At 49.1% G+C, this 26,351-nt stretch overlaps 1 protein-coding gene across 1 annotated transcript; it reads right to left on the bottom strand.

Annotated features, from left to right (window-relative positions):
* Nucleotides 1–215: 215 nt before the first annotated feature.
* Nucleotides 216–25,074, bottom strand: Adamts15 (ADAM metallopeptidase with thrombospondin type 1 motif 15). Its single transcript, XM_010640092.3, has 8 exons — nucleotides 23,724–25,074; nucleotides 12,910–13,042; nucleotides 12,262–12,429; nucleotides 11,756–12,039; nucleotides 6,889–7,066; nucleotides 5,737–5,918; nucleotides 5,459–5,634; nucleotides 216–3,741 (listed from the first exon to the last, which is right to left on the bottom strand). Exons 1-8 carry the CDS (start codon nucleotides 24,678–24,680, stop codon nucleotides 2,967–2,969), a joined length of 2,853 nt encoding a protein of 950 aa, XP_010638394.1. The 5' UTR covers nucleotides 24,681–25,074; the 3' UTR covers nucleotides 216–2,966.
* Nucleotides 25,075–26,351: the final 1,277 nt, after the last annotated feature.

Genomic DNA, 26,351 nt, shown 5'->3' with positions numbered 1-26,351 from the left:
CTGCCTCTTTGCTTCTGACCTGAGCTCTGCCCCACCCCACCCCCAACTCACCTGGGAGCTACATGGGACCAGGGCTGTGCCTGTCATGGTCACTGCTATCTCCATGGCTCCTAGCACCACAGTGGGCACAAAGCACACATTCCACAAACATGGGACATCTGTGCACAGATGAGATACAGTCACAGAGGCAGACACAAGTCTTAAAAACTTCCAACTTTATTAGGAGCAAACTGCCATCACCCCACAGCCAGCTCCCATGTATACACAGTATACATGCCCAGCCAGGACCCAGGTCCTCCCATCCTTCTGCAGTGTACAGAATGCAAAAGACGTAAGTACAGCTCTGGCTCTATCAATAGTGTCTAGTATCCTCAGAAGCTGACTCCCAGGCTGGGGCAATCCAGACCCTCAAACTGTCCTTGGCTCCTCCAGCTTTCTCTCCAGTATTGAGGGTGTTTGGTGAGGCTCTTCCAATCAGTGCACACAATGGGTAAAGGAGGTTAGGGAATCATGAGCCCAAGGCCTTACTGTTCCACACCCCACTTAGGAAATTTCTGAGGCCCCAAAAAGCTCCTCTTCTCCATAGGCATGAGATGCCATCTTCACTTTTTATGCCATCACCAGAACCCTGTGCCTTGAGTCTCATCTCCTCTCAGCTCTGGAGAGTTTGGCTGGACTGAGGAAATATTCAGAGACAAGACAAACTACCCAAATTGTCTTGTTCATAGTTTTGGTTTGGGGGAGGGAGCTGTTTGTTTTTTAAGAGAAGGAAAAAGGAGAGGGACCACGATAGAAAGGTGCACGGAGACCTAGCTTGTGCCAAGCACAAAAGTGGTTATCCCTCCTTGAAACAGTTTGTAAAGCAGTGTCAGCAAAGATCTCCTGCTAGGGAGCCAGCCACCCCAGGGATAGTCCCTTCCTCCCCCACCTTTCCCCTGCTCACTCTGCACAGCCCCCACCCCACCCTCTCCCAGCCTGGGGGAAAATGCACTGATCAGAGCACAGGTTGTCATCCACTAGCACATCTGCCCCTCTGCCTCATGCCGGGTCCTTTTGTCTCTGCAGCTTCACAGTATAAGGAGGGGATTCCTCCTTGCTCTGTCCTGCATGAGTGTCTGCAGCCCTACTCAAGGGAGTTGAAGGCCCTCCACTTGCTGCAGTAGTTCAGTCTATATTCTCCAGCCTAAGATTAGACCAGTGTCAGAACACCCTACACCAGCAGTCTGGCTGGCTGGCTGCTTGTTTTGTAGGTCTTGACTGTGAGCAAAACCACAGAAAAGAACTGAATCGCTCTCCCCAGGGAAGATTCACGCTTTGATCTGATCTCAGTTAAATTCTTTACTGAGGTCTTGGATTCTGCCTATACTGAAAAGCAGAAGGTCATCTTTTTGCACTAAGGCATCTGCACCTTCAAAAAATACCCTGCTTGACCAAAGGATTGCTATCCACAAATTATCTCCCTACTTGGAGCTATAAGTAATGCCTGGGTTTTCCCCCCGTCATGTTGCCAAAACAGATAAGTCTCCAGCAGTTCCTACTGGCAGCTGTGAAGGCCTCTGGGTCAGGTTATGACTCATGTTGCCTCCTGAACAGCTCCCAGGAAACCTAAAGAGACAAACCCCCTCTCTGCCTTCATGTTTGGAGCCCTGGTGGATGGCCCTGCATCACACACTCGTGTCTGGGGCTGAGCAGATTAATCTATGAAGATGACAGCTGGGCGTGGTCGAGCACTGGATCACCTCTGTTCCTAGGGACAGGGTGGGTTCCCAGAGAGCATAATCTGAGGTAGCAAACAAGCAACCCAATTCCCAGCTGCAGGTGTGATGTGACAGGCCCATAGCAGACAACAGGAGCCGTCTGGAAGAAGGAAGCTTACCTTGCAGGGAGAGAGATGTTCAGCACCCAGCCTTTATGGGCACACCCTGCTCCCCTCTCCATGGGTATAAGATTACGGTCACTTTGGAGATTCTTAGGCAATGCAGAGCCTGTGGGTGGTGTCAGCCTTACTATGTGTCCCTCTCAAGAGGAAAAAGCCATCAAAACTGGAGTTTCCTCCTCCCTGTCCCAGGGTGACAGTCCCCAGTGCCTAGACCAGAGCTCAGGATCTACCCCCAGCCCTAAAGTCAGCAGAACCCTCTAAATTTTCCCCCAGACTCCCTGCTTCAGCAAACCAATAAGCACCAGCATCTTTTAGCAATAGCCAGCTTCCCCCGGACAAAGACAGCAAACTCCATGGGACTTTTTCCTCTTTCTGCAAATCCTTTTGGCAAAGGAAACCTTGGTGGCAGCCTTCCCCCTAGTCTAATGCCCTGGGTGGTGGGGAAGAAAAGAAGCCTGCTTTTCCAGGGTGGGCCCAAGTGGAAGATGACAAACCTTGGGACTACCTGTTCCCATCTACATCTTCCCCAGTGGAGGCAGCCAGGCTCCAGTTGTAGGCAACCTCACTGTGTTCAGATTTCCCCTCTCACCACCAGTCTTTACTGATCAGCCTGTGTCAGTCAGGAAAAAAAGGGGGGTCTGAAAGCACCATGAAAACCCTGCCTTGTTCAGAGATGGCTCAGAACCCCTTGAGCCACCTGAGGGTGCCAAGCTGCTGGGCCATGGCTCTTCCAGCAGCATGAGGCCCCCAAATGGGGGGCCGGGGTCCCTGAAGTTTTCCCTGGGAGAAGCCCATTCTCCGGGTCCCTAAGAAACTGGGCCTCAGCACCTCTGCCCAGTACCCACACCTTGCAGCCTCTCCCCGAAACTGGGCCCCCGAGGAGCGGGGCATGAGGTAGACTGTGCGTTAGTTAGCATCCCTGCCCAGTCTAGGGAGGAAGGAACCACTCGTCCCAATCCATGGTCCTTGTCCTGGATGTGAGTGGCATGGTGGCACAGGCCACTTGCCGCCATCCTCTGCTCCATCTGGCCAGAGCACTGGCACAACAGTGGGGTGGAGAATGAAGGAGAGAAAGGGGCAGTCCCATTCAACAGGGCCTCAAGATGCAGAAGTCCAGTTCCTGGGGCTTGCGGCGCAGGTTGCACTGGTCCCGGGCCAGCAGCCGGCTTCCATGACCCACACACTTGAGTGAACGTCTCTTAAATCCCCTGCCACAGGTCTTGGAGCAGGGCGACCAGGTCCCAAGTTCCCAGGTTGGGCAGGGTTCCCCGCAGGCTCGCATCTCCACTGGTCGATGGGCTACATCACAGGCAGAGGCCCCATGCTGCTGCAAGGAGCCCCGGCAGTCCACTGCCCGCTTCTGCAGGCCATTGCCACAGCTGGCAGAGCAAGGTCCCCAGCTGCCCGCCACCCAACGTGCAGGAAGCCTGTCATCTGGCTGCTCCACTTGATTGGAGAGGCGGAGAACAGTGTTGTGCAGCACAGAGGGGGTGCGGGGCTCCTTGGGACGGGAGGACTTGTCTTCCCAAGGCTCTTTGGGCAGATAGAAGGAGTAACGGACCCGTGGTGGTGTCATCTTCCCCACAGAGAGGACCTCCACGGTCAGGGGCTCCAGGATGGGCCGGGAAGCCTGCAGGCTCTCCACTGCTGTGCCTGTGCCACTGTACCGCAGCAGGCTGCCCTTCACCACCAGGTCCCGCTCCACAGCCGACACCACAAAGTGCCCGTTGAGCAGGTACTTGCCGTGGCTGTTCTTCACTGCCAGGTAGTTGTCATCCCCAATCAGCCCCTTATAGCCACGCTGGCGGATGTCGATGCTGGAGGCGCCTACAGGGAGGGCAACCACGAAATTGTAGCCATGCCTGGGGAGGGAAAGAGGGATTGTACATTAGATGCCTGAACCTAAGAACCTCACTCCTCTTTAAAGTCACCACTGATCCTCTCTTGAAAGCCCCAGAAAAGAATGCAAAGTGTAGCAACAGGCTGTCCAGGGCCCAATGGAAGCACACAAAGTGAATGCTGGTACATGAGCTTGTCGCTTGTCATTAAATCATCTAAAGCTGAATACACTGACTATAGAGCCTCATGATCATTTTTCTTTCACAAATTTATCTTTTTGTAAATGCCAGTGAGAGAATAAAAACACAAGTTTTGGAGCTAGACAGATCCATGGCCCTTGCTTTACTGATGATCTTGGATAAATCTCAATTTTTCTGAGCCTGTTTCCTCATCGACAAAATGGACCTCATAGCTGATGCATCTCATCCAACTGTAGGATTAAAGAAGCCATAGCCTATAAAGTGTGCAGCCGAGTACCTAGCAAAGACTCAGAAAGTATCAACCATGGTGGTGAGGGAGGGGAGGAAGTAAGTCTACAGAGCTCGACATATTGAGAACCAGTAGTAGCCTTGAGGGATAGAGATCCAGCCCTAGCTCAGGCACCGATTCCCTGGTGACTTTACACAAGTCAGTTTCTCTGGGTTTTGGTGGCCTTCTGTACAATGCCTGGATTAGGCCAGGTGACTTCTACAGCTCCTGACAGCCTGTCCATTCAACCAGTCAAGCAAATCTAAGGCCCACATAGCCACCCTGCTGCAAGTCCCACGAAGGACAGCCTTGAACACCTCTGCCTGCAGCGCCCAAGCTTCCAGAGAAGGAGCCGGGTATTTGCCCCATGCCTCATGCTCCAAGAGGCTCAGCAGAGGGCATCACATCCAGAGGGGACAGTCTGACTCCAGGACAGTCCATCTGGTCTTCATTAGCTCCTGAACTCCTGCCCCCAACTGAAACCTCTGGTACTCTGCCTGTCCCTTCCTTAGGGAACGTCACTGGCCTCACAAAGCTCCAGCTGGGGAGGACATACATTGGAGTGAGGATTAGAAGAGGCCTAGAGATCATCCTTGGGCTGATTCTAGGGCATATTTCCAAAGACATGCCAGCTCCTTCAGTCCCAGCCATTTGCTTACTGTCCCTTAGCAGTTTGCTGCCATTTTCTCCTTAATCCAATCTTCAAGACCAAGATCTCAGTCACCAGGAGAGGGTGGCAGCTGTCAAATGCTGCCTCCTTATCAGCATTAGGAATATGTACTGAGCATTTATTTTGTACCTGGTTCTGTAATAGCCATTTTTTTTGGATTAATTCCTTTACTTTTCACAAGAGCACAAGTGAAGTACATTCATATTATACTCACTTTACAAATGAGAATGTCTAAAAGTCTACAGATTGAGTTGCTTGCCCAAGGTCATGGAGAAAATGGAAAACTGAGATTTGAATACAGGTCAGTGCTACTCTAAAGCACCAGACAGGTCCTAGCAACCCTGCCACCTCTAAGACTATCACCTCCTGATGAGATGTGTTCTCTACCATTTAGCTTTGCTGGATGGATGGATGGATGGATGGACGCTTGGGTAGATGGGTGAATATCAGCCCCCAAAGAGTAAGAATGGCCTCCACAAAAAGTGTATGCTGGGATCTGACATTCACTCCAATCGAATCTAAGCTTCCAGTGCCTTGGGGAATTCCACCCACTTGCCTCCCACCTTGCTCCCTGGCTGTACCCCCCAGGGCCCAGAACTCACATGGGCTTGGTGAATAGTCCTGTCACCCTCTTGCAGCTCTTATTGTCTCCCCCACACACCCCACACTTGTCAAACTTCTTCTTGGAGCCCAAGTTCCCATCGCAGCCAGCCTTGATGCACTTTCCTTGGACACAGACCGAGGTGGAGTCGGGAGAACACAGTGTACCATCCACCACCTGCAGCACCCCCAGGAGGGAGAGGAGGAAGAGGAAAGCAGCTCAGGGAATGCTCCCTGAATGCATGGGCCCTGCTTTATCTCCAACCCCCAGCTTGCTTACCTTGGGTGCCAGCACATAGAAGTAGCCAGTGCCGTTGGCTCGGCAGATGAGCTTGCACTTGTCCCGGGGAGACACACCTGAATACTTGGGCACCCACGCCACGGAGAGAGTGAGCCGGTTGGTGCTATGGTTATAGCCATTGAAAGCTTCACACTGCTCCTCCCTGAAGCTCTTGCCAGAGGCTGGGAAGGGAAGAAGCACAGGCAGAAAACTAAAGGGAAGTTCAAAAGAGAGCTTCCCTCCCAGGGGTGCCCAGCACCCAAGATCTAAACAGCTCTTCCCACCCTCAGAGGTATGATGCCACAGCCTCCCCAACTCAGAAGGACTACAGAGGCTAAAACCAAAAATGCAGTGCACAGATAGTAATGTGTCCCCTGAGCAACATAATATGGCAGCTTTTCCCTGTGTCACAGATATGCTAAACATTTTTTGGATCATGAAATCCTTCAGCAGTCACTGAAACTGTTTTCATCATAGTGTTATTGATGTACAAAATAAATTACATGGATTTACAAAAAAATATCACTTATATTGATATGCACTGACCAATATATTTTGAAACATACTTGTGATACATGTACTTCTGTTAATGCATTAAATAATAACATTCAATATTAACTCTAGTAACAACTATAAATTTAAATTAGAGATGGTCATAGATGGCATTCTGAGAATTCTTCAACAAATGAAATGTCATATGAAAAGATCCATGATTTCTTTTAGTGACAAAGTGACAAGTATTTCTACCAAGGTTGTAGTTTGCTGCTCAAGTGTAGGAAATATTAAATTTTAGATGGAAAGGCTCATTTCTTCAAAAAACTAAATTTCTAATTGAAGGAAATACTGTTTTAGATAGAAACACTAACAAAAACAGAGGTGCAATTTTCCCCCCATCAAGTTCATGAACCTTGGATTCCTGCCTAGAAGATGGGTTTGTCAAAGACTTCCTTGAGCCACTTGCCTTCTAGCCTAAGTACCCAGAAGAAAACACCCTTGCCAAAAAGTGAGTGGACAGAGGCTCTGCACCTCTCCACTCCCTGGCTCTGTCCTAGGACGTGGGATCTTGACTGCAATCCCTCTGTGGGGAAAGTGGCCTTTAGGTTCACCTCCCCAAATCCCAGGCCATGTGCCCCACCACCACCGCCTCCTCACCTGAGGTGGGGCAGGGCTCCAGGTTGCAAGACCGGTACTTCACCCGCACTCCCTCGCAGTACTTGCCACCATTGGCAGGGGTGGGGCTGCTGCACTGTCTCCGGGCCAGCTGGACGCCCCCGCCGCAGGTGCGTGAGCAGGGACCGTAGGGCTCCCACTTGGCCCAAGAGCCGTCCACCTGCAAAGAAGAGCCTATTACACCCCTGCGAGGCTCCAGGCACCACTTCCAGCCTCTTCATCTGCAGAAAAGTCTGGCGGTACAGCTCCAAGTTCCCACCCTGCCCCACTGGAATGAAATCTACTTTATGTCATGAAGAAAAAATGATAAGCCGATGATCCATATGCACAGGGCCCACACAATGCTACAAGTAATTAATTAGCAAACACCTACTGCTACCAGTTATAAAAAAATCACCCAGAAGAGAGAAGCCTCCCTGTACTACAGAGGGAGGCAGACCAGTTTTATAGTCACAGGAATGGGTCTAAGCTGGCAGCTAAACCTCCCTGGGTTTCATGTGCTTCACCTGTAAAAATGGGACCAGTAATCCTCAGATCCGAGTTTGGAAGTTTTAAATGAAGCTACACATATAAAAACTATTAGCACAGGACCTGTCTCTGCAGGAGCTCAAAGCTTCCTCCCTTTTTCATTTACTTTTAGCGCATCTACAAAAATCTATCCTTCCACTGGCCTAGTCAATACCCTTGTCAGAGAAACTAAGTCACCATAGATGCTTAAATAGTTTTATTTGCAAGTGTTCTGTAATTCAGACTTTTTCCCAAATTAAACAGACCTTCACTTTAATCAGGTGCTTCATCGGAGAAAGTTTCACACTAAGCAGTGTTAATTTTGTATTAAGAGGGCATACAGGTGAAACACTATAGAGCAATCCTAAAACTACTTTGGACTAAATTATGCAGGGGGATATCTGTTTGTGGGTTTGTGGGTTGTTGGTTGGTTTGAAAGGGCAGGGAGGGGATAGAAAATTTATAGTCTACATTCTCTCCCCCCCCTTCTTTCTTTTTGTTTTTTTTGTTTTGTTTTGTTTTGTTTTGTTTTTTTGTTTTGTTTTAGCCAGAATCTCCCTATGTAGTTCAGGCTGGCTCTGAACTCACGGTGACCCTCCTGCCTCAGCTTCCCCAGTGCTGGGATTATAGACATACCTGCACTGTTTCTCTTATGATAAGAACAAAATGGGTTTCATCCTCTGAGCATACATCAGCTGAGCAACAGAGGAAGCAACCCAGTTGTACAAGTCTGGGACTCAAACTGTCCTAGATCATTCACATAGCGACTCACCCACACAGACCTAGTCAGGAACTGATTGCATGAAATACGAAAACTTTGATGTAGGTACATATTCAGCATAGTCATTCCATTCCATCTGTCTGCCAAACAATTCTTGATTCCTTGTGTGCCCATCACAAGCTGAAGCTGCTCTCTCAAAATCAGCAAGGATCAGATGAAGAATGAATGAGTCTATGCTGAGCTCTTATGATCTCCAGTTTTTCTTCTACACTTAACCCAGCCTCTGCAGCTTCTGATATATTGCTGTTTGTTTTTCTTTCCAGCCGTCTGTACAAAAATATTCACTGTGTTCCTGCCATGCGCCATTCATTTGTTCACCAGTATTTACTGAGTTCCTTCTACACACCTTACACCATGTGCAACAAGTTCCCACCTTCAAACAGTAAAAATAAGCCAGTGCGTTTGGTGCATTGGATGGGGTTAAAAGCAGGTGGGGGGAGGACAACTGGGAGGACCTCAGTGAGGAGCTTTCTACATTAGGAGGGGTCAGGGAGGTCACATTTAAAGAAGTACAGGTGTGAACCAGGCAGATATTGGAGAAACAGCACTCCGGAGGCAGCAACGCAAAGGCCCTAAGGAAGGACACACCTAGAATGCACCAGCATCACAGGAGCAGAGCAAGCAAGAGGAGAGGAACAGGACATAAAGGCAGAAGTTGGTTGGCTCATTCATTCCAAGCCAGATCCAGCAGAGAAATAGCATAGCCAAATTAAAACTTTAGCATTATCTTTCTGGTTGCCATGTTGCGGATTGTCTACAAGAGTAAGATCAGAGGCAGGAAATCCAGTAGGGAGCCATTGCCATAATCTGGGGGAGGAGACAGAAGCTGGGGGACAAGCAGAGGAAGCAGGGAGAAATGGGGTTCTGGGTCTATTTCCAAGATGGGTCAATGGAAATTGCTAAGATACAGAAGGTGAGGTAAGCAAGAGAAAAAGGATTACAGCAGAAGCAACTGGAAGGTGGAGTTGCCAGAGCAGGTAAGAGCTCAGTTTTACACCTGCTATGTTTAAGATGCCTGCCAGGTGTCCACAAAGGATTGTCAAGATTCAGCAAACACACCTGTAGTTCAGGATAGAGACACAGGCTAGAGACAAATTTCAGGGTTTTCAACATATGAGTGGTATTTAAAGATTCAGTACAGATGAATCACTGGAAGACTAGCAGGGATAGTGAGGAGAGAAAGGACTGAACCCCACAGCACATCAACCTGTAGAAAATGAGAGTAGAAGAAAGAAAAAGTGGAGATTGAGAGGCAGCCAGTAAGGGAGAAGAAGAACTCACAAGATAGTGGGGCCTGGCCTGAGCCACAAGGCTCCATCCCCAGGGAACAGAGGGATGGGCTGCAGCAGCTCCAGCCAGGGCAACAACGGTGACTGACCCAGGACCTGGCCACCAAATGGCCTGAAGAGGAGCTCTTTGAGGAATGGGGAGAGTGAAATCCTGACTTGAATAAGCTCCAGAGAAAAGCCAGAAGACAGGAATTGGAGAGAACAAGTGTTTACACAACTCTTTCAAGGAACTCTGCTATAAAGGGAGTCAGAGAAACATACTGCATATTTGGAGAGGCCGTAGGATCCCACAAGAAGTTCTGTTTAAGATTAAAGAAATCATGACAGGTTTGTATACTGATAGGAATTACTTAACTCAGGAGAGGAGAAAACTATTACTGCAGGAGAGAAAGGAGGCTTCATAAATTAGTTCTATGGAAGTGAGATGTTACACGAGTGAGCCTGATCCCTCCCCGCTCCAGCTTTCTGTCTGACCATGTGAGCTCTCCCTCTTGAATGCACTGTCACTATGATGCCACCTGCCACAAGGTGACACAGTTAGGAGGTTCCTTATCAGACTGTACATCATGATATTTGGACTTTCAGCTGCCAGAATTGTGAGCTAAATAAAACTCTTTTTGTTATAAGTATCCATCCTCCAGTACTTCATCATAGTGATGGAAAATGGGCTAAGATACCAGTGACAATCAAAATGAGGATGAAGAGTTCATAACGGGAGAGAAGAGGTAAAGGTGTACACTCACAGGTTCCAGAGGCCGGGAGACTCCCAGCCAGCATCATGGGCTCCCTGAGTGCCCAGGCTATGAAACTGAGGCCAGAGAGCACAGCTGGGTGTGTTTCTCCATTCGTGTTCACCCCTGTAGGGACACCCCAGGGTGCGACTGAACTGGACTCAACCAAGGGGTGGCTAAGCCAAGTGAATACAACAGAGACAGAGTGAGTGGTCCAGAGTACATGTAACAAGTGACTCTCAGCTCACTTACTAGAAAGTGAGGGCAACAGAAGGAAAGCTTTAAAGTCAGCTGCATCAGTGGACCATAGGCCCAGAAGGCACTAAAGAATTGGAATCCAAAAACCAAACTGAGCTGGGAAGTGGAGCCGGCAGGGAAGATGGGGTGCTCATGGTCAGCATGGATCCCTGGGATTCTGAGACAGGCCTTGTGTGTTGCCCTTGGCTGATAAGGGCAATGGCCCACATGAAGGGTCAGATTTTGGTTAAACAGGGTGATGCAGGGACTGCTCAGAAGTTGTGGAGGATATAATGGATTTTTCTGAGAGACAATTCCAGAAATTACATAGAAAAATTGTGCTTTCCAGACCACATTTTCCATATACAAAAGCACCTTAACTAGTTTTCATTCTCTGGATTCCTCTTACCAAGAGAAGTCTTGCCAAGACTCACCCTTACACAGAAGCTTCTAGTCTCAATCCATCAGCCTGGCCATCAAATTGGCCATAATCTGGTAGAAAAAGGTTTTAAATAATTCTGGACCACACCTATCTCAAGTGCTTGTGAAAGGTTTTTTATACTATTACTTCTATGCATATAAACCTTGTACTTCCCTCAGCTGGGGACAGGGATGTGGAAGGGACAGCTGTGTCCAGGATCAAGGAGGACAGACTTGTTATTCCCATCTGGGAATAAACCTTTTTACTACCATAACATACAAGACCTGAAGTACATAAAGTTCGTGGTAGAGCCAGAGAATATTTGGGTTTCTGTCGCTCTAATTTTTCTATTTATCTGGAGGAAAGACTTTTATTCAATTATATTTCAGTTAAAAAACAACAATGACTGAAGCTGAGTTCAGGGTATGTCAAATTACCAAAGCTTTCCCAAGGCTTCATTTCATTTCATTGCTGAGCCTGTTCATCTTGATCACCCCAACCCCCTGAATTGAAACAGACTCGGAAATGATGAGGAAAGAAACAGTGGACCCAGAGAGTGAGCTGCTCCAGAGGGCAAGTGTTCAACTCTAGGCCCAGGCCTCTCCTACATAAGAAGCTCAGAGCTGGAGCCCCAATACTGCTGGAGACTTTCTCCACATGTCTAATACCTCACCAAGTTCTCTGGCCTACCACAGTTTTTCCTCTCCACTTTCAGAAGCAAAGAAGGGACAGGACTGTAGACAGGAACAGAAGCACAGTGCAGGGTAGTGATTTAGTTATTGTAGCCCCACTGATCTGAAGATCTGAGATGGGCCTCTTCCCAGTGGAGACCAGGCACCATTCTCCTCCTCCCCAGTTCCCAGTGTGGGGCTCCAGCACTCACCCGGTACTTGTTGAGGTTGTGTCTCTCCACACAGGCACCCTTGAGGCAGAACTTGCCTTCACCACAGCTGGTGCCATCTGCCCAGGGGAAGTGGCGGGTCTGGCACACCATCTGCCCCTTGGCCTTGCCGGTGCACCACAGCTTGGTGCAGTACTGCATGTAGGGACAGGGCTTAGAGCCCACACCAAAGGCCAGCTCACACTGCTGGCTCAGGGTATAGCTGGTGCCTGGCAGGTCCTCAGGCAGGGAGAGCGGTTTGCTGGGCTGGTCTAAGAGGCAATCACCTGCAGAGAGCCAAGGATATTTGTTAGAACATGCTAGAGGAGAGGCTAAGCTAGCCTGGGATCTAAAAGGCAGAGAGAAAATGGACCAAGGAGCGTCTGGAATGGACCCACATCAGGGCCCAACTCCATGGGGTAATCACACCTTTTGTACAGAAGGTGATCCAGAGAGGATGTGAGCAGCCCCTCCAGTGACAGCCCCACTCTTCTGTCACCCTGGCTCACCATGCCCGCTGTCCAGGAAGTCAGTGATGATGGCAGCACTGCAGGCTGACCAGGGGTTGGCACGGTCAATCTGGATGAGGGTTGGAGACATCATGTGGTTGGCTTGGAGCTTTCCAAAGACCTCCTCGCATACTTTCACATTGTCATGAGGCATATTGAACACGTGGCCTGTGGGGTGACATTGGAGGACTCAGGGGGCAGAAGTTCAGGGCCGCACAGAATAGGGAGAAATCAGGGGGAATCTGGAGAGCCTATAAAACAGTTTTCAAGGTGTTCATTTGCACCTGTCAATGGACTGCTTTGCAGATGTCCTCAAGATCATGCGCTTATATTTTCTGTATCTTTCACCAGGCTGTAAGCTAAGTGAGGACAAAGTTACATCTTCTTGTATTTATCATATTCTCCTTAGAGTGCCCAAGTGACAGACACTCAGCAGAGGTATTCAGACCTCTGCCAACTAAGCTGGCCATCTAATCTGGGGCAATCAGAAGATATAAAACAAAGCCACTGCCAATGCAAACTCTGGCCCTTAGAAAGGATCCCTAAGGCTTCAGAATATGAGTGAGCAAGTGTCTCCCTACCCCCAAAGCATCCAGCTCAAACCCAGAACAACCTCAGAGGGCAGCTCTCTCCCTGCTCCAGCCTTACCCAGCTCGTGGGCAGTGGTGAAGGCTGACGGAAGCCCATCATCCTCGATAACAGAGCAACTCCTCTTGGGATCGCACATGGTGCCCACATCCGCCATGCCCAGAGTGTCACATGTGGTGGCTCCACACAAGTCCTGCCAGGAGGGAGAGAAGCAGAGCCTGGATGAAGCTAGAGGACAGTGACACTTGAAGGAAATAAAGGGTGTTCTAAGGAATACTCCTATTCATCTCCACTCCAACCCCCGACCAACCGAAGAACTTCCAGCCAGGCCTCCTTGCTAAGGGGTTATAGGGCTCTTTGTGGGACCACCCCAGGCAAAGGGAGGAGGCCTCAGGAAGAAAGCTCTGTGGCTCACTGAGAATGTGTCCAACCCCACCCAGGGAGGTCTTATGAGAGGAAATTAAGAGGTACAAAATTAAACTACAATGGCCACTGCTTTATATAGAGACAATCTTCCAGACCAGAAAAGTGGTGCCTCCCATGGCGGGGTGAGGTTTTGGTCATGGCTTGCTGAGGCAGGTGGAATGGAAGGCAACCACATCCCCATCCAGAGTAAGCTTTGAGCAGCCTTGGTCTGAGCTGAGTGACTGCCATTTGGATAACCATGAATTAAGTTTCAATTCTCAGCCTAAATATCACTGGCTAAGGACTGGCCCATGCCAGAGATACAGTTTCCATGAGTTGGGAGGAAGCAAACTGAGGTGGTTACAAGCCATACACAATGCAGGTGTACACCGAAGCTCAAGGGGCTGCTAGGAGGAAATGATAATTAGATCATCACCCAAGACAAAGATTTCCCCCTTATTTAAGGGCTTGAACCGAGAGCCTTCTAGTTGAGCTTCCTTCCAGCCCTTTTTTGAGGCAGACTAGCTAAGTTGCAAAGGTCTGGTTGCTCGGGCTGGCTCAGACTTTTTATCCTGCTGCTCAGCCTCCTAGCCTCCCCACTGGGATTACAGTGTGCACCCCCATGCATGGCTAGGTCCCTATTTTTGTACTGAAGCTTAACTTGCTACAGTAGCAAGGGCTTCCAGTACCACACTTTGATATGAAGTATTCCCAGGGGATGCTGAAGGGCACAAGGAGGCTCCAAAAGTGGTCAGCTCAAAGAATTTACAGAGCACTAAAGGCAGTGATGCAATCTAAACACAGTAAGAAGCCAGATGTTGGCCTGGGGATGTAGTGCAGTTGTAGAACCCTTGCCTAGGGGGTATAAGGTCCTCAGTTGGATCCCTGGCACCTGCACCCACCACACACACACACATACACACACACACACACACACACACACACAAATGCAGGAGTTGGAAGTAGGATGAGATACTCATGCACATCCTCTTCTCCTTCGGAAAAACATGTAAAGTCAGTGGCACCAACACTCTCTGCATTACATCACTGCCTTTGATGCACAAAGCATTCTACAGTGTACAAGAAACGAGCACATACATCACCTCATTCAATCCTCCCAAGAGTATTAGAAGGTGGGAACATTACTATACACATCTGTCAAAAGTGAAAACTGAGGTTTATGATCTTAGCTAATATTATGGCTTATATCTAGATGTATCTTCAAAGCGCCATTTGGTCATAGGTAAGGATTTTCAGAGGTGCCTGGATCTAGAGTGTGTGATGCTGGGATCAAGGGTGTGTGACTACTAAATTAATCCATTGAGTGGTTTGGCATAGTTCTAGGTGTGAATAATGAGAAAGCCCACACTGGGTGTGGGTGGCATCACCCAAAGTGTGGGTAGCTTGGAAAGGATAAAAGGAAGAGACAGGCTGCTGCTGGTGGAGCCTCTTCATACTTCGCTGCTTTGCTGTCATCTGCTTGCCATGAACTGTTTCTCCTCTGCCGCGCCCTGTGCCATGTCACCCTTCCGTGGAGCCAGCCAACTGTGAACTGAAACCTCTACAAACTGTGAGCTACAATTAATCTTTCCTCCTTTAACTTTGGTGTAGGGTGTTTTGTCTCAGCAATAAGAAAAGTAACCAAGACAGCTAATCATAGCATGATTTAGTAAACATTGTGCATACATTTTACATGCATGACCCAATCTAACCCTCACAACATTCCACTGAAATAATGACTAATTACTACCTTCCACAAAGAAACTGAAGCCCAACAAGGTCACAGAGCACAAAGATACACTGAGGATCTGTATAATTGGTGCTCTTTCCTCCAAATCACAACTAATTGCTCAGCAACTCTTGTGCAACTCAGGAGAAAGAGCTGTGTCAGTCTTCTGTGGCATGTGAGCACACACACATAGCTGTTCTCAATTTCTTTCCCTTTAGGGCAAAGTGCCTATGTGAGGCGTGTGTGATTAAGCATGTCTGTGCACACACGCATATTCTGACCTCAGGGAGGTGGGTAGCAGCAAGTTAGTGGGGTCAGGGGGCATGGGAGGAAAAGTGGTCATAGTTCAGAAAATCAGCAAACTTTAATCCAAAGCACTCACAAGTTTACCACCTGAGCAATCAAAGTTGGCTTTCCAGAGTCAGGTGACAGTCACCCCTCCTAATGAGTTAACAGTTCTTCTGGCCAGAGAACCACGAGAGTGACCAGCCTGAACCCAGAGGGTGCTGTAGTCAGCGACAGGTTCCATGCATGCCCTATCTTTGTGCAGCTGCCTGCATCTGTACATCCACTTCCAGCAACCCCACAGGGGACCTCAACTGCCTTCCCTTTTCAAAGACTTACCCTCCTAAAAAGTTCTTTTTCCCCAGAGCTCTGAAATCTCCAAGGGAGCCACTGTTAAAACTCAGGAAAAGAAATTTACTGGATCAGCATTTAGGGAATGCTAAACTGCTGAGATCATGGACCAGCTGGTTAGTGGAGGGAAAAGGGAAGTGGAGGAAAGGATGATAACTTGTGCCATGGCACAGTGAAGGAAACAGGCAGTGGGCAATGGGGCCACATGTCCCTGGTCCCTACGGCACGAGATCCCAACCAGCAAAGGTGATTGTCACTGGAAACGATAGCTGTGTGCTTTCAGCTTGCAGTCTGCAACAGTGCCTCCAGCGCAGGCCAGTCTCGTGGTTCCCGGCACCCTGCACACTCACTGCTGCCCTCACAAGGGGGAAGGGTACAGGAATAAGAACTAATAAGCCAGATTTCAATCCTGGCCCAGTCACTAAGTGTAAGTGTACCTTTAGCTAAGTCCCTTCTCTCCTCCAAGCCTATTTCCAGCTCCAGTGAAAGGCCAGTTCTCAACTAGAATTTCTAATGCCCCATGTGTTACACCTCTTCCCCAATCCCAGTGTACTCAGCCCCTTCTGGCCCTGAAAGATACAAACGGAACACACAGAATGACACACTTTTAGACCTTAAAGAACCCTAACCAGCTCCTCTTCCACTGACCCATGTCATACAGTGAATAGCACTAACTTACACAAGAAATGACGGCCACCTTGCCCCCTGCTAGCATGCGGAGTGCCAGCCCCTAACCTGCTCCCACAAAATGGCCAGAACAGAGCAGGAGTTCACACTGGGATCTCAGGCTTTCCTGAGGTGCCTCTGCAGCTGGGAGGTCCTGAAAGCCAAGGTGTCCTTCCTCTCAGGAAGGAAGGTTTCTTGATAATCAAGGACATGCACCTGCAGGCCCTTCCTGGCCAGGAGCAACCTGTTCTTTCCATCAAGGAATGTGGTTTCACGGGATCAAACAAGGAGAACAAGGAAAGTGCCAGAGAGTGCAAATTCCTGAAGGGAAGATGCTGCTCTTGGGATCAGAAGCTCTGCCTGTCCTTCTTCTCCAAATCAGGGATATAAATAAAGAATTGCTGGCCTTAGTGCTTTGAACGCCTACTAGCACTTGTACAGGGGCCCAGTTTTGTCTCATTTGTGGCATTAAATGTCTCCACCCTTCTGGAATGGACTCAGAGACACTCCAATTGCCTTAACCTTTTCAACTCAGGACTTGATCAAAAATGAGAAGGGAGAGGAGGGAAGAGAAGGGGAGGGAAGGGAACGGAAGGGAAGGGAAGGCCTTCTGACTTCTTCTACCTGCAGGGTATAGGCACCTCCCTGCCCAACACGTTGCAGTAGCCCCATTTACCAATGTTGTTCCCTACGTGCCCTGGCCAGGACTCCCCACCAGCTCCTTCCCCTACAGACCTCCTCTGTTTCCCATGCCTATCCCGAAATTCTCAATGTTTTTCAACACTACAGAGAAAGAAGGATACATAAAAACAAGCACATTAATTTTGGAGGGGGTACTGGGGATTAAACTCAGGACCTTGAGCTTGCAAGACAGGTGAAGCACCACTGAGCTAAATCCTGGCCTTCATTTTTTTAATGTGGTAGGAAATACATGCATTCCATGTAATTGACTTCCCACTTCCATTTATGAAGTCCTAGACATAAGAGACAATACTCATCTTGGAGGCCACAACACAGCAGGCTAGTATTGTACTCATAGAACCTCCACACTTTTGCAGAGGGGGAAACTGAGGCTTCATGAGTTGAGATTACATGCCAAGACCACATGGTTATCAAGTGAAAACAAGATCCCAAATCCATGCCTTTGACACCCTTGCCAGCCCAACAATGTTCTTTCTTCCAAATCCACCTCATTAGTTAGTTACTGAAATTACTAGTAAAAGTCACCCTGCACTAGTAGTAACAGCATTAACACTAGTAAGGGAGTCCCCTTAACTTGTCTTCCATCTGAATCTCTGCCATATTTCCTTCTGTAGCCTAAAACTCATTTCTGTTTGTAATCCCCAAAGATGGGAGGGCTTTGCTCTGCTCCAAGAAATAACAGCTGGCACTTGTGCCTGGTCAATGGGACTAAGGTAGCCTGATAAAGGAGGAGATCATACAGACCAGAAGGTCATTTGCTTCTATTAGCACATTTGGTTTCACTGGCATACAAATCTTCCAGATGTACAAAATGGTATTATTGAAGAGATTCAAGTGCCCAAATAACAGGAACACCTCAATGAGGAAGAACTGGAATCCAAAATCATCTCCAGAAACTGTCACTTCAAGAGAGGTACCCACCAAATACAGTGACAATGGCTAACATTTATTGAGCTCCTACTAGGTACCAGACACTATCTTAAGAACTTAACTTCTATTTGCTCATCTTATATTTAATCTTCACAATAGCTTCAGGAGAAGATGCTTTTATAGGCCCCATTTTACAGAAGAGACCCAGAGAAGATACTTAATAAACTCAGTGTCGCACGGTGTTTCACAGTAGGTGAAAATATTTTCATTTTTTAACCTGAACCCTAAATGTGCTGCCCTATTGCAAGTGCTTTACGACAGAAGGCACTGGCCTCAGATTCACATGAGGTTCCAGATGTTGTTCCTCCGTGCACAATAAAACATTGCCTCAACAAGGCCTCAAACTTTGGGGTTGAGAGGGGGGAAAAGTCAGAGGATGAATGAAGCAAGTAAGAGAGAAGAGGGGATAAACTTCCTGCCCAGGTAATCCCAAGAGAGGAAGAAAGAACAAAGGGGAGATAGAAAAAGGAGATAGATAGAAAAGGGGTTGAGATCTAGGCAGCACAGCCTGTGGCCGAGCCCCTACCACGACTCCCTACTGCTTCTGGTGCACATGTGCCCCAGGAATAAAAAGGGCCAAGTCATCTCAAGAGGGAAGACAGCCTGCCCCATAATGCCCCTCCGCAGAGCTCAAGCTAGTGCTAAGGGACAGAATGAGGAGAATCCTAGAGAGAGGGAAACCAGACACTGCTACAGAGAGCCTCGCTGGTTGAGCAAGCTCCTGGACCCTTGCTCCACACCTGTACTGACACACTGACCCATCCCTGCTGTGCACCCCATCTGCTGACTCCAGGGTAGATTAAGAGTGCTCCTCTCTGGGGTCCTGTCCTTCTCTAGGGCACAACTTGATGCCAAAGAGCAAAGAAGAAATGCCAGAAGAACCAAAGACTCCCTCTCCCAAACATGGCAACCTGGCAGCTGGAAATCTGTCTTAATAATGCCAGGAAGGGAAAGAAACAACTTAAATGCCCAATGACAGGCAGTCATCTCATCTTCCTTCTACACACACTTATCAAGCCCGAGATGCAGGGGCCTGGGTAGGGGTTATAGAGACACAGAGAGGCTGCTGCCTTAGAGGACTTCATAGGTCAGTAGGATTGGCAAGTACTGAGTTTCTGTTCAAACACAAGAACATGTAATCAGACAAGTGTGACATACACTTGGCAAGGACAATGGAACAGAATGCTTTAAATCAGGACTGCCCCAAGTTTACATTCTGATAAGGAGTCCAGAGGTGACTTATCAACAAGAAGAAGCCTAACATGAGCAGCCCCTAGGGTGGTCATCAGAATGAGCTGCCATTGCCGGGTGCCTACTTTGGAAGACTCAGCAACTCACCCTTGAAAGAGACTCACAAGTTAGGTGTCCAGTCATCATCATTAGTCTCATTCCAGGGAAAGGAAAGTGAACCCCAAACAGCTGACTCATTCAGTATTCATGGCTTAAAAAGTGCAAGTGCAGTGTTCAGACTCAGCTCTGCCAACTCCACGCCTGATTTATTTCCATGGCACCAGGAGACAGTGAGTGAGTCACGGTGTCAAGACAAGGTGGGAAAAGGGGGTGGGGGTGACAGCCAAAGAGAAGGGGAATGGTGGGTAGAGGGAAAGGTCTTCCTCATCTTCTTAACTGGCTAAAAATAAAGAAAGAAGCCGGGTGTGGCAGCACACACCTGTAGTCCCAGCTACTCAGGAAGCTGAGGCAGAAGAGGCACTTGAGCCTAGGGGCTAAGCATCTGCCAGGACCACAAAACCTCGTCCTGAAAAAAGGAAAAGAAAGAAAGTATGAGAGAGAGAGAGAGAGAGAGAGAGAGAGAGAGAGAGAGAGAGAGAGGAAAGAGAGAGAGAGAGAGAGAGAGAGAGAGAGAGAAGGAAAGAAAGGGAGGGAAGGAGGGAGGGGAAAAATAAGATTGATTTCCTCTGACCCTCATCCTCTGTCTTCCACCATTAATATCAGGTATAGTGAAAGAATGGCTAAAGTTCTCATCCTACAAGAGACAAAATAATAGGCTCCTTCTTCCTCTCTTTCTCCGTGTTCCCTCCCCGCAGGAGTGTATTTCCATGTAATGACCAAGAATGACAAATTATTAAACACCATATCTTCATTTGGCCCATCTCTCCTACAATCTTCCAAGGACTGACCAAAAGAGATCATGATGTAGCACATAGAAGGCTGAGGCAGGAAGATCACCACAAGTTCAGGACCAGCCTCAGCTGCATAGTGAGCTCAAGGTCAGCCTGAATTAAAAGGAGACTTCTCTCTCAAAAAAAAAGAGAGAGATCGCAGGGGAATTTAGTTCATTGGTTCTGCTGCCTAAGGTCCTGAGTTTGATCTCCAGCACCAAAAAAAAAAAAAAAAAGATCATAACAAAATCATAATTTTTATCATATTGAAAGATAGATGTAAATACATATAATCATTTTATTTGCATTTTTTAACCTGAACCCTAAATGTGCTGCCCTATTGCAAGTGCTTTACGACAGAAGGCACTGGCCTCAGATTCACATGAGGTTCCAGATGTTGTTCCACCGTGCACAATAAAACAATGCCTCAACAAGGCCTCAAAGTTTGGGGTGGAGAGCGGGGAAAGGTCAGAGGATGAAGCAAGTAAGAGAGAAGAGGCGATAAACTTCCTGCCCAGGTAATCCCAACAGAGGAAGAAAGAACAAAGGGAAGAAAGGAAAGGGGAATGGCATAAAATGACACTAAAACAACAGAAAAAAAAAACTGAAAGGTTAAGTGGGCAGAAAACCATAAACTGCAAGTTTTAAAAAATGAAAATGAAGTCATCTCAAAAGAGGAAATATCACAAAAAACAAACCAGGTTGGGGAGGAAATAAAGGTATACTGCAATGTGGAAAACAATCTTCCTTCCCCCTTCCAGCAGCTTCCTGGCCCCGGGGCCTTTCCTGCAGCCTGGTCCCTTCAAGGGCTTCCTCGGCTCACACTTTCCAGGAGGTGAACATCCCCTTTGGGCGCTCCCAGGGAAGGCTCTATGCCTCTGTCCTGGCACTCAGCACATCCTACTAGAACTGGCTGTTGCCTCGTGGAATCCTTGTCACACAGTTAATTCCTAGGGACTACAAGCTATATATTACTAATAGTGTAGAACAGCCTAGAATAGTACCTGGAAAGAACACACTCAATAAATATGAGGAGAATGTGCCAATAAATGGATGAAAGCCATCCTACCACAAAGGCTCCAAACAGCAGAGGCCTTGGATCTAAAGACAAAGAAGTCCCAGCAAATGAGGGCCTACTGAGTCTCAGCTGCCAATACCTGGCGCCTGCTGTTCCATGAAACAAGAAGCCAGAGAAACTTTTCTCCTCACAGAAATAAAAGAGAAAGACTCTGGCTCTAATTCTCAGCAGATCCTCGTTCCAATCCTGGGCTGACCTCACCCTGCTGTTATGAGCCTGGAGGCTGACTGCTTTGCAGATTCAGATGTGCACTCTTGCTGCATGAACTTACTCTGAATCTTTACATAAACTCCTCAGATCGTCAAAATGCTTGTTGTATGATCAATGTATCCTCTGTTCTGGATGGTTAGGGCTCCTGGAGACCACATCTGCCTTAGTCTAGAAAGAGCAGCTGTTGGCTCATGTTCTCATCCAATACTCTACCTTCCCTCAGGGAGCTCAGGAATGAAAAGTTGCTAAGACTCTGAGAATGCAGCAGGCCCCTAAATCTACACTGTTGAGGGAGTGGGGGAGAGATGTTTACCCAAGGCATAACACACATACCTGGACGAGAGACCTGCCAACACAACCTCCCCATTCTCTAACTTTGCCCTTTAGATGTCTACAGGAAAAACAGCTTCTAACAGTTACATCTCATGCATCTCTGCTTCTGACCCAAGTGGTCATGCATCCTGTACCCATTATGCCCAGACAACACAGGGCCCCAAACAGAAGCTATCGTGCTGTTTGACTGCTTCTTCTTCTTCAAAAGGGAGACTCCTTCTGATGGCATGGCCCATATTCCCAGTGGTACTCCTCTTCCTAGGGCTGCTTACAAAAGTCAGCCTGAACCACTAAGCAGCAGAGACTGAGGTCTGCTGCTTTACAGACAGCAAGTGATCTCCACAGTGGCATCCTGGGTAGCAGATGGGGCAACAGCTCCTTTTCCCATTAAGATATCCTGTTCTTGGCCTTTGCTTTCTTTCCCCCAGCAATCCAACTGCAGGGCTGGTCTATGTGCTGAGGTCGAAGCCACCTCCTTTGCAGTTTCTCCATGACTCAGGCAGTGCTTGAAAGGGGCTGGGCAAAGGCAGCTCAACAGACTTCAGTTGAAAGAATGAGTGCAAGCAAACAAGACTCGGGCCAAAGACCTCCCTAGAGAAACCAGGTGGTGGGAGGAGAAGAAGAATGGGAAAAGAGGAAGTTCAACTCCAGGAAGGGACTGGCTGTGCCAAATGGGTTACTGTGGAAGACTCCAGCTCCAGTCCATGGGCGCCAGACCAGCTTTGAGTGGCCATTTGGAAACAGTGGAGAATGAGAGCCCCAGAGGTGACTCTGTGCCATCGCCAAGATGCTGTGATTATTATGATAATGACAAAACAAGAGCAAAGCACTCCTCCAAGTCAAAGCCCCCAAAATCAGAGGAAGCAGGTCACTGGGATGGCTGTTTTCCTCCCAGTCTCCTGTATCTGAGAAATTCCAAGAATCCAAACATTTCATAGCATCTGGCTGCATCAACACCTACAACCTAAATATTTACAGATGTATAGCTTCTTTGAGATAGAGTATCAGGTAAAGTTGCCAAAAGGCCTCACTGTTTTTCTGGTCAGGGTCCATCTGCCTAATTCTAATGCTTAGTATCTCACCAACCCTGCAGCCAGTGTCTTCCAACACTCGACTATTCTTACATTGCTTCCACCCACACAAGGGCAGAAGCTGGAACCCCACATTCAAATGATTTGAGTGGGGTGGCAGGTGTCACAGGAGTTTTAGTTGAGTCTGGACATGAGTGACCTTACCTGCTCTGCTCTGGGGTCCAGCTGGGTTAATGGGTCACCCTCTGGTAACAAGGATAGGGGTAAACTGGAAGAGATTTTCCCAGCTCAGGGCCAAGTGAAACGCCACTTGAAGCTCCAAGTGAAACGGTCCCAGTTCCAAACAGGTGCCCTAAACTAATGCTCTGCTTGCAGTCGTCTAAAAGCCCCTAGATAGGACCCGCAGAGAAGGTTGAGGAGACCCAGAATTGAAGGGAGGTTCCCAGAAGGCACTTGAGTCTGGTCTTTCATGCAACCCACAAAATATCTCAAAGATTACTTACATCCCACTCCAGGTTTTCCAAGGGCCCAGGACAGAGAGAGAATAACATGTCACCCATTAGAGAAATGTAGCAGATGCTGACCTCAGGTCACCTTCCAGTTCCACAGTCAGGGACAGGAAGCCTCTGAGGAGGTGTCAGACAGCACTTAGCAGCGGCACCTAAGAAGGGCAGTCGGTCCTGCCCTCTCCAACACCATCCTCATAGCGCCTCCTATCGACCTTGCAGACCAACTGCGGCTCCGGGGCGGCAACTTCCTGGGTTCCGGCCCCTGCATGCCTGGTTTAGGAGGCGCTGATTGGCCGCGGCAAGCCAACACCTTCGGAAGTGGAGCCGTCCAGATACACGTGAGCCCGAGCTCGGCTAAGCCTAAGAGAGGGCTTCTCCACGAAGTTGCAAAGTTGGAGTTGGAAGAGATGGATGGAATTTAAACTCTGGGGCATTGCGGGGAACAAAGGAGATCTGCAGAGCTAAGAGTGGTGACCTTAGGAGAACAGGGCTGACTGGGTCCAGAGAGAGGACAGATCAACTCACCTGCCTGGTGAAGAGGATGGCGGTATCCCAGTACTCAGGGTGCTTGTCGCTCACTTTGTTCAGCTTCTTCTGCCAGGCGCAGAAATTGCGCAGCGTCAGGGCAGCGTTGCCGGTGACCTTGGGCCCGGTGTCACGGTCTCCGAGAAGCAGCACCTTCACCACAACGATGTTGATGGGATTAAGGATGCTGGGGTGGCGGTAGAGTCGCGCCGCCGTGGCCAGCAGCGTCAGCAGATAATGCTCCAAGTCCGCGCCGTGGAACTTGACCATCGACTCGTCCGCCACCACCAGCGTCTCCACGTACCGTGGGATGGACACGAAGCGCTTGGCGCGCCCAGAACTGCGCTGCCTGTGATTGTCCCCCAAGTCTGTCCGCCGCGGCTTGTACGGATCCAGGGCCCTCAGGATGGCCGGGTTCCAGCCCGAGGCCACCCCGCAGCGGGAGGCGGAGTCTCCCGAGATCCCGCCGGGAACTCCCCGGCGCTGGAGGAGGTGCGCGCCCTGGCTGTTGCGCGGCGCAGCCGGAGAGCTAGCGTTGGGCAGTGGGCTAATGACATACTCCGCACCTCGGTAGCCAAAGGTGCCGCGGAGACCTCCGCACAGGCTCAAGGCGGCGAACGAGTCTGGCTCGGCGTTCACGTCCCCCGAGTAGAAACAGCGTCGCAGGTCTAAAGAGCTGGGGGCGAGCTCCTGGAGGGGATCGCCCAGATACTCAGTGGCGAAGGCGGGAGCCAGGAACTGAGCATCCGGCATCAGGTGTAGGTAAAAGTCCTCCTGAAACGCTGCAATCTGAAAAATGAGTCCCTGATCCCCGGAATCCTCTGGACCTCGCCGGTAGTAGTGGCGGCCGTTGATGTCTGGATCCAGTCGGATGGGGACGACGACCTCCCGCTGTGTGTCCGAGCCGCCAGCAAGTCGCCCGGCAAGAGCCAGGGTTAGTATGCCCAGAAGAAGCATGGCGCGGGGAAGCTCACAGCCGCGCTCTGCCCAGGATCTCGGCCGGGCGCCCTGGCCGCATGCACCGGTCTCCTTGCAGCCCACGCACCGGAACCACCGACGCTCGGGGGCAGCCGGCAGCTCTCAAAAAGTACAGCCAACCAAGGCAGAGAGACACCTCCCGGAGCAGCGAGCTTGCACCCGCAGCCCGCGCCTCCTACCTGTGCCTTTCCAAGAAGAGCGCGCGCCCAGGGAGCTTAAGTACAACCGCTGTCAAGTGCAAGGACAAAAAATTGCAGCGGAGAGCTGGCAGGAGGCGCAGGGCGGCTTCTCGCTGCCTCAGCCACTCGCAGCGCAGAAACCCAGGATCTGGGCGAGCCTATTAAAGGCCCCCTCCTCTTTGGACTGCCCAGTCAGCGCCCCTCCCTTCTCTCCCCTTCCAGCCTCCCAGAGCTCGCAGCCCCGAGCCTCAAAGGGCCACCGGAGAGCTCGGTCCCGCCTCCAGAGCAGAGAGCCACTTGGCGGGGAGGGAGTGGAGCTGAGCTGAGGCTGGAGGCGTGGGCTGGCCAGGGGAACCGGTGCAGGGAAGCTCTCCTTGCGCGTTTTGCCCTAGGTTATGCACCAGTGCATGTGCAAGCCAGTTACTTGTGCCCCTGGTGTCGCCTGAGTTCTTCCTGAGTTTTAGCCTTCAGCTGGAGGCAGCTGGAGTCAAGAGTTAAGAATGAAGATATGACTGACCCCTTCCTCATCCCTGCTGTTGCTGTCTGTCCCTGCTGTTTCTTAATCACAGGGTCCCCTAAAAGACTCACAACCAAGCATCTCACACACACAGCCGTTGAATGTCCTATTGCCAGAAGGGTGACTTCCAAGAAACCTGGGAATCCCTTCTGGATCCAGAGCCAAGCCCGCATCAGCCCTGGGATGAAGAGTGTATTGGATAGGCCGGTGTGTAGTGTCACCTTTTGGGGAGTTTTGCCAGCCAACTGTTTAACATAGCCATTTTTTAAATCAAACTACATAAGTTTTATTAAATAAAAATGTTTTTTTCTTTATTGGTACATTTTAGGTATACAATACACTTACATTCTTCATTGCGATCTTGTACCTAAATAAAAATGTTTTATAACAAAATTGATAAATATTCAAAGCCCATCACTTCCTAATAATTTGACTATTGTCCATGGTTGTGAGCCATCAAAACCATCAACTTTACCCAACAATGCTGAACTCCCAAAAAGAGAGCACAGGGCTTGGAAATATGACAGGGGCTCTACATGCCCCCCAGCATTCAGGGAGGTCAGGAGGGCTGCTTCAAATAAGTCCTGGTAGAAGTACAATTGGTCCCCGATTAAAGACCCACCTACCAGTTTAACAGCTGTTCAGACTTATGACCCACATTTGGGCTTACAATGCAGAAAGGGGAGGGGTAGTACAGCCTTGTGATGGTTCCTTCTACAGTATGTGCAGTACCTTGATTTTTGTTGATTGTACTATACAGTACTTTATTTTTTGTTTTGTTTTGTCATATATTACAGTGCTGGATGTAAGGGCTATGCAAATAAAGCCAACTCATCAAGGTGGAGTTTCCTTTGACCATTTATTTGTTTTGAATATTGTGCGTACTATATACAATTCCTCATTTAGCAACCAACTCATTTAATTGCCTAGTGAAAGGACTGGCCCTCATTGGTT

The sequence above is a fragment of the Fukomys damarensis genome, unplaced genomic scaffold (genome assembly GCF_012274545.1).
Source record: "Fukomys damarensis isolate Sample0158 unplaced genomic scaffold, DMR_v1.0_HiC HiC_scaffold_16, whole genome shotgun sequence".
Taxonomy (NCBI): domain Eukaryota; kingdom Metazoa; phylum Chordata; class Mammalia; order Rodentia; family Bathyergidae; genus Fukomys; species Fukomys damarensis.
Note: the sequence above shows the minus strand (reverse complement) of the source record. Positions and strands in the feature narration are given on the sequence as shown.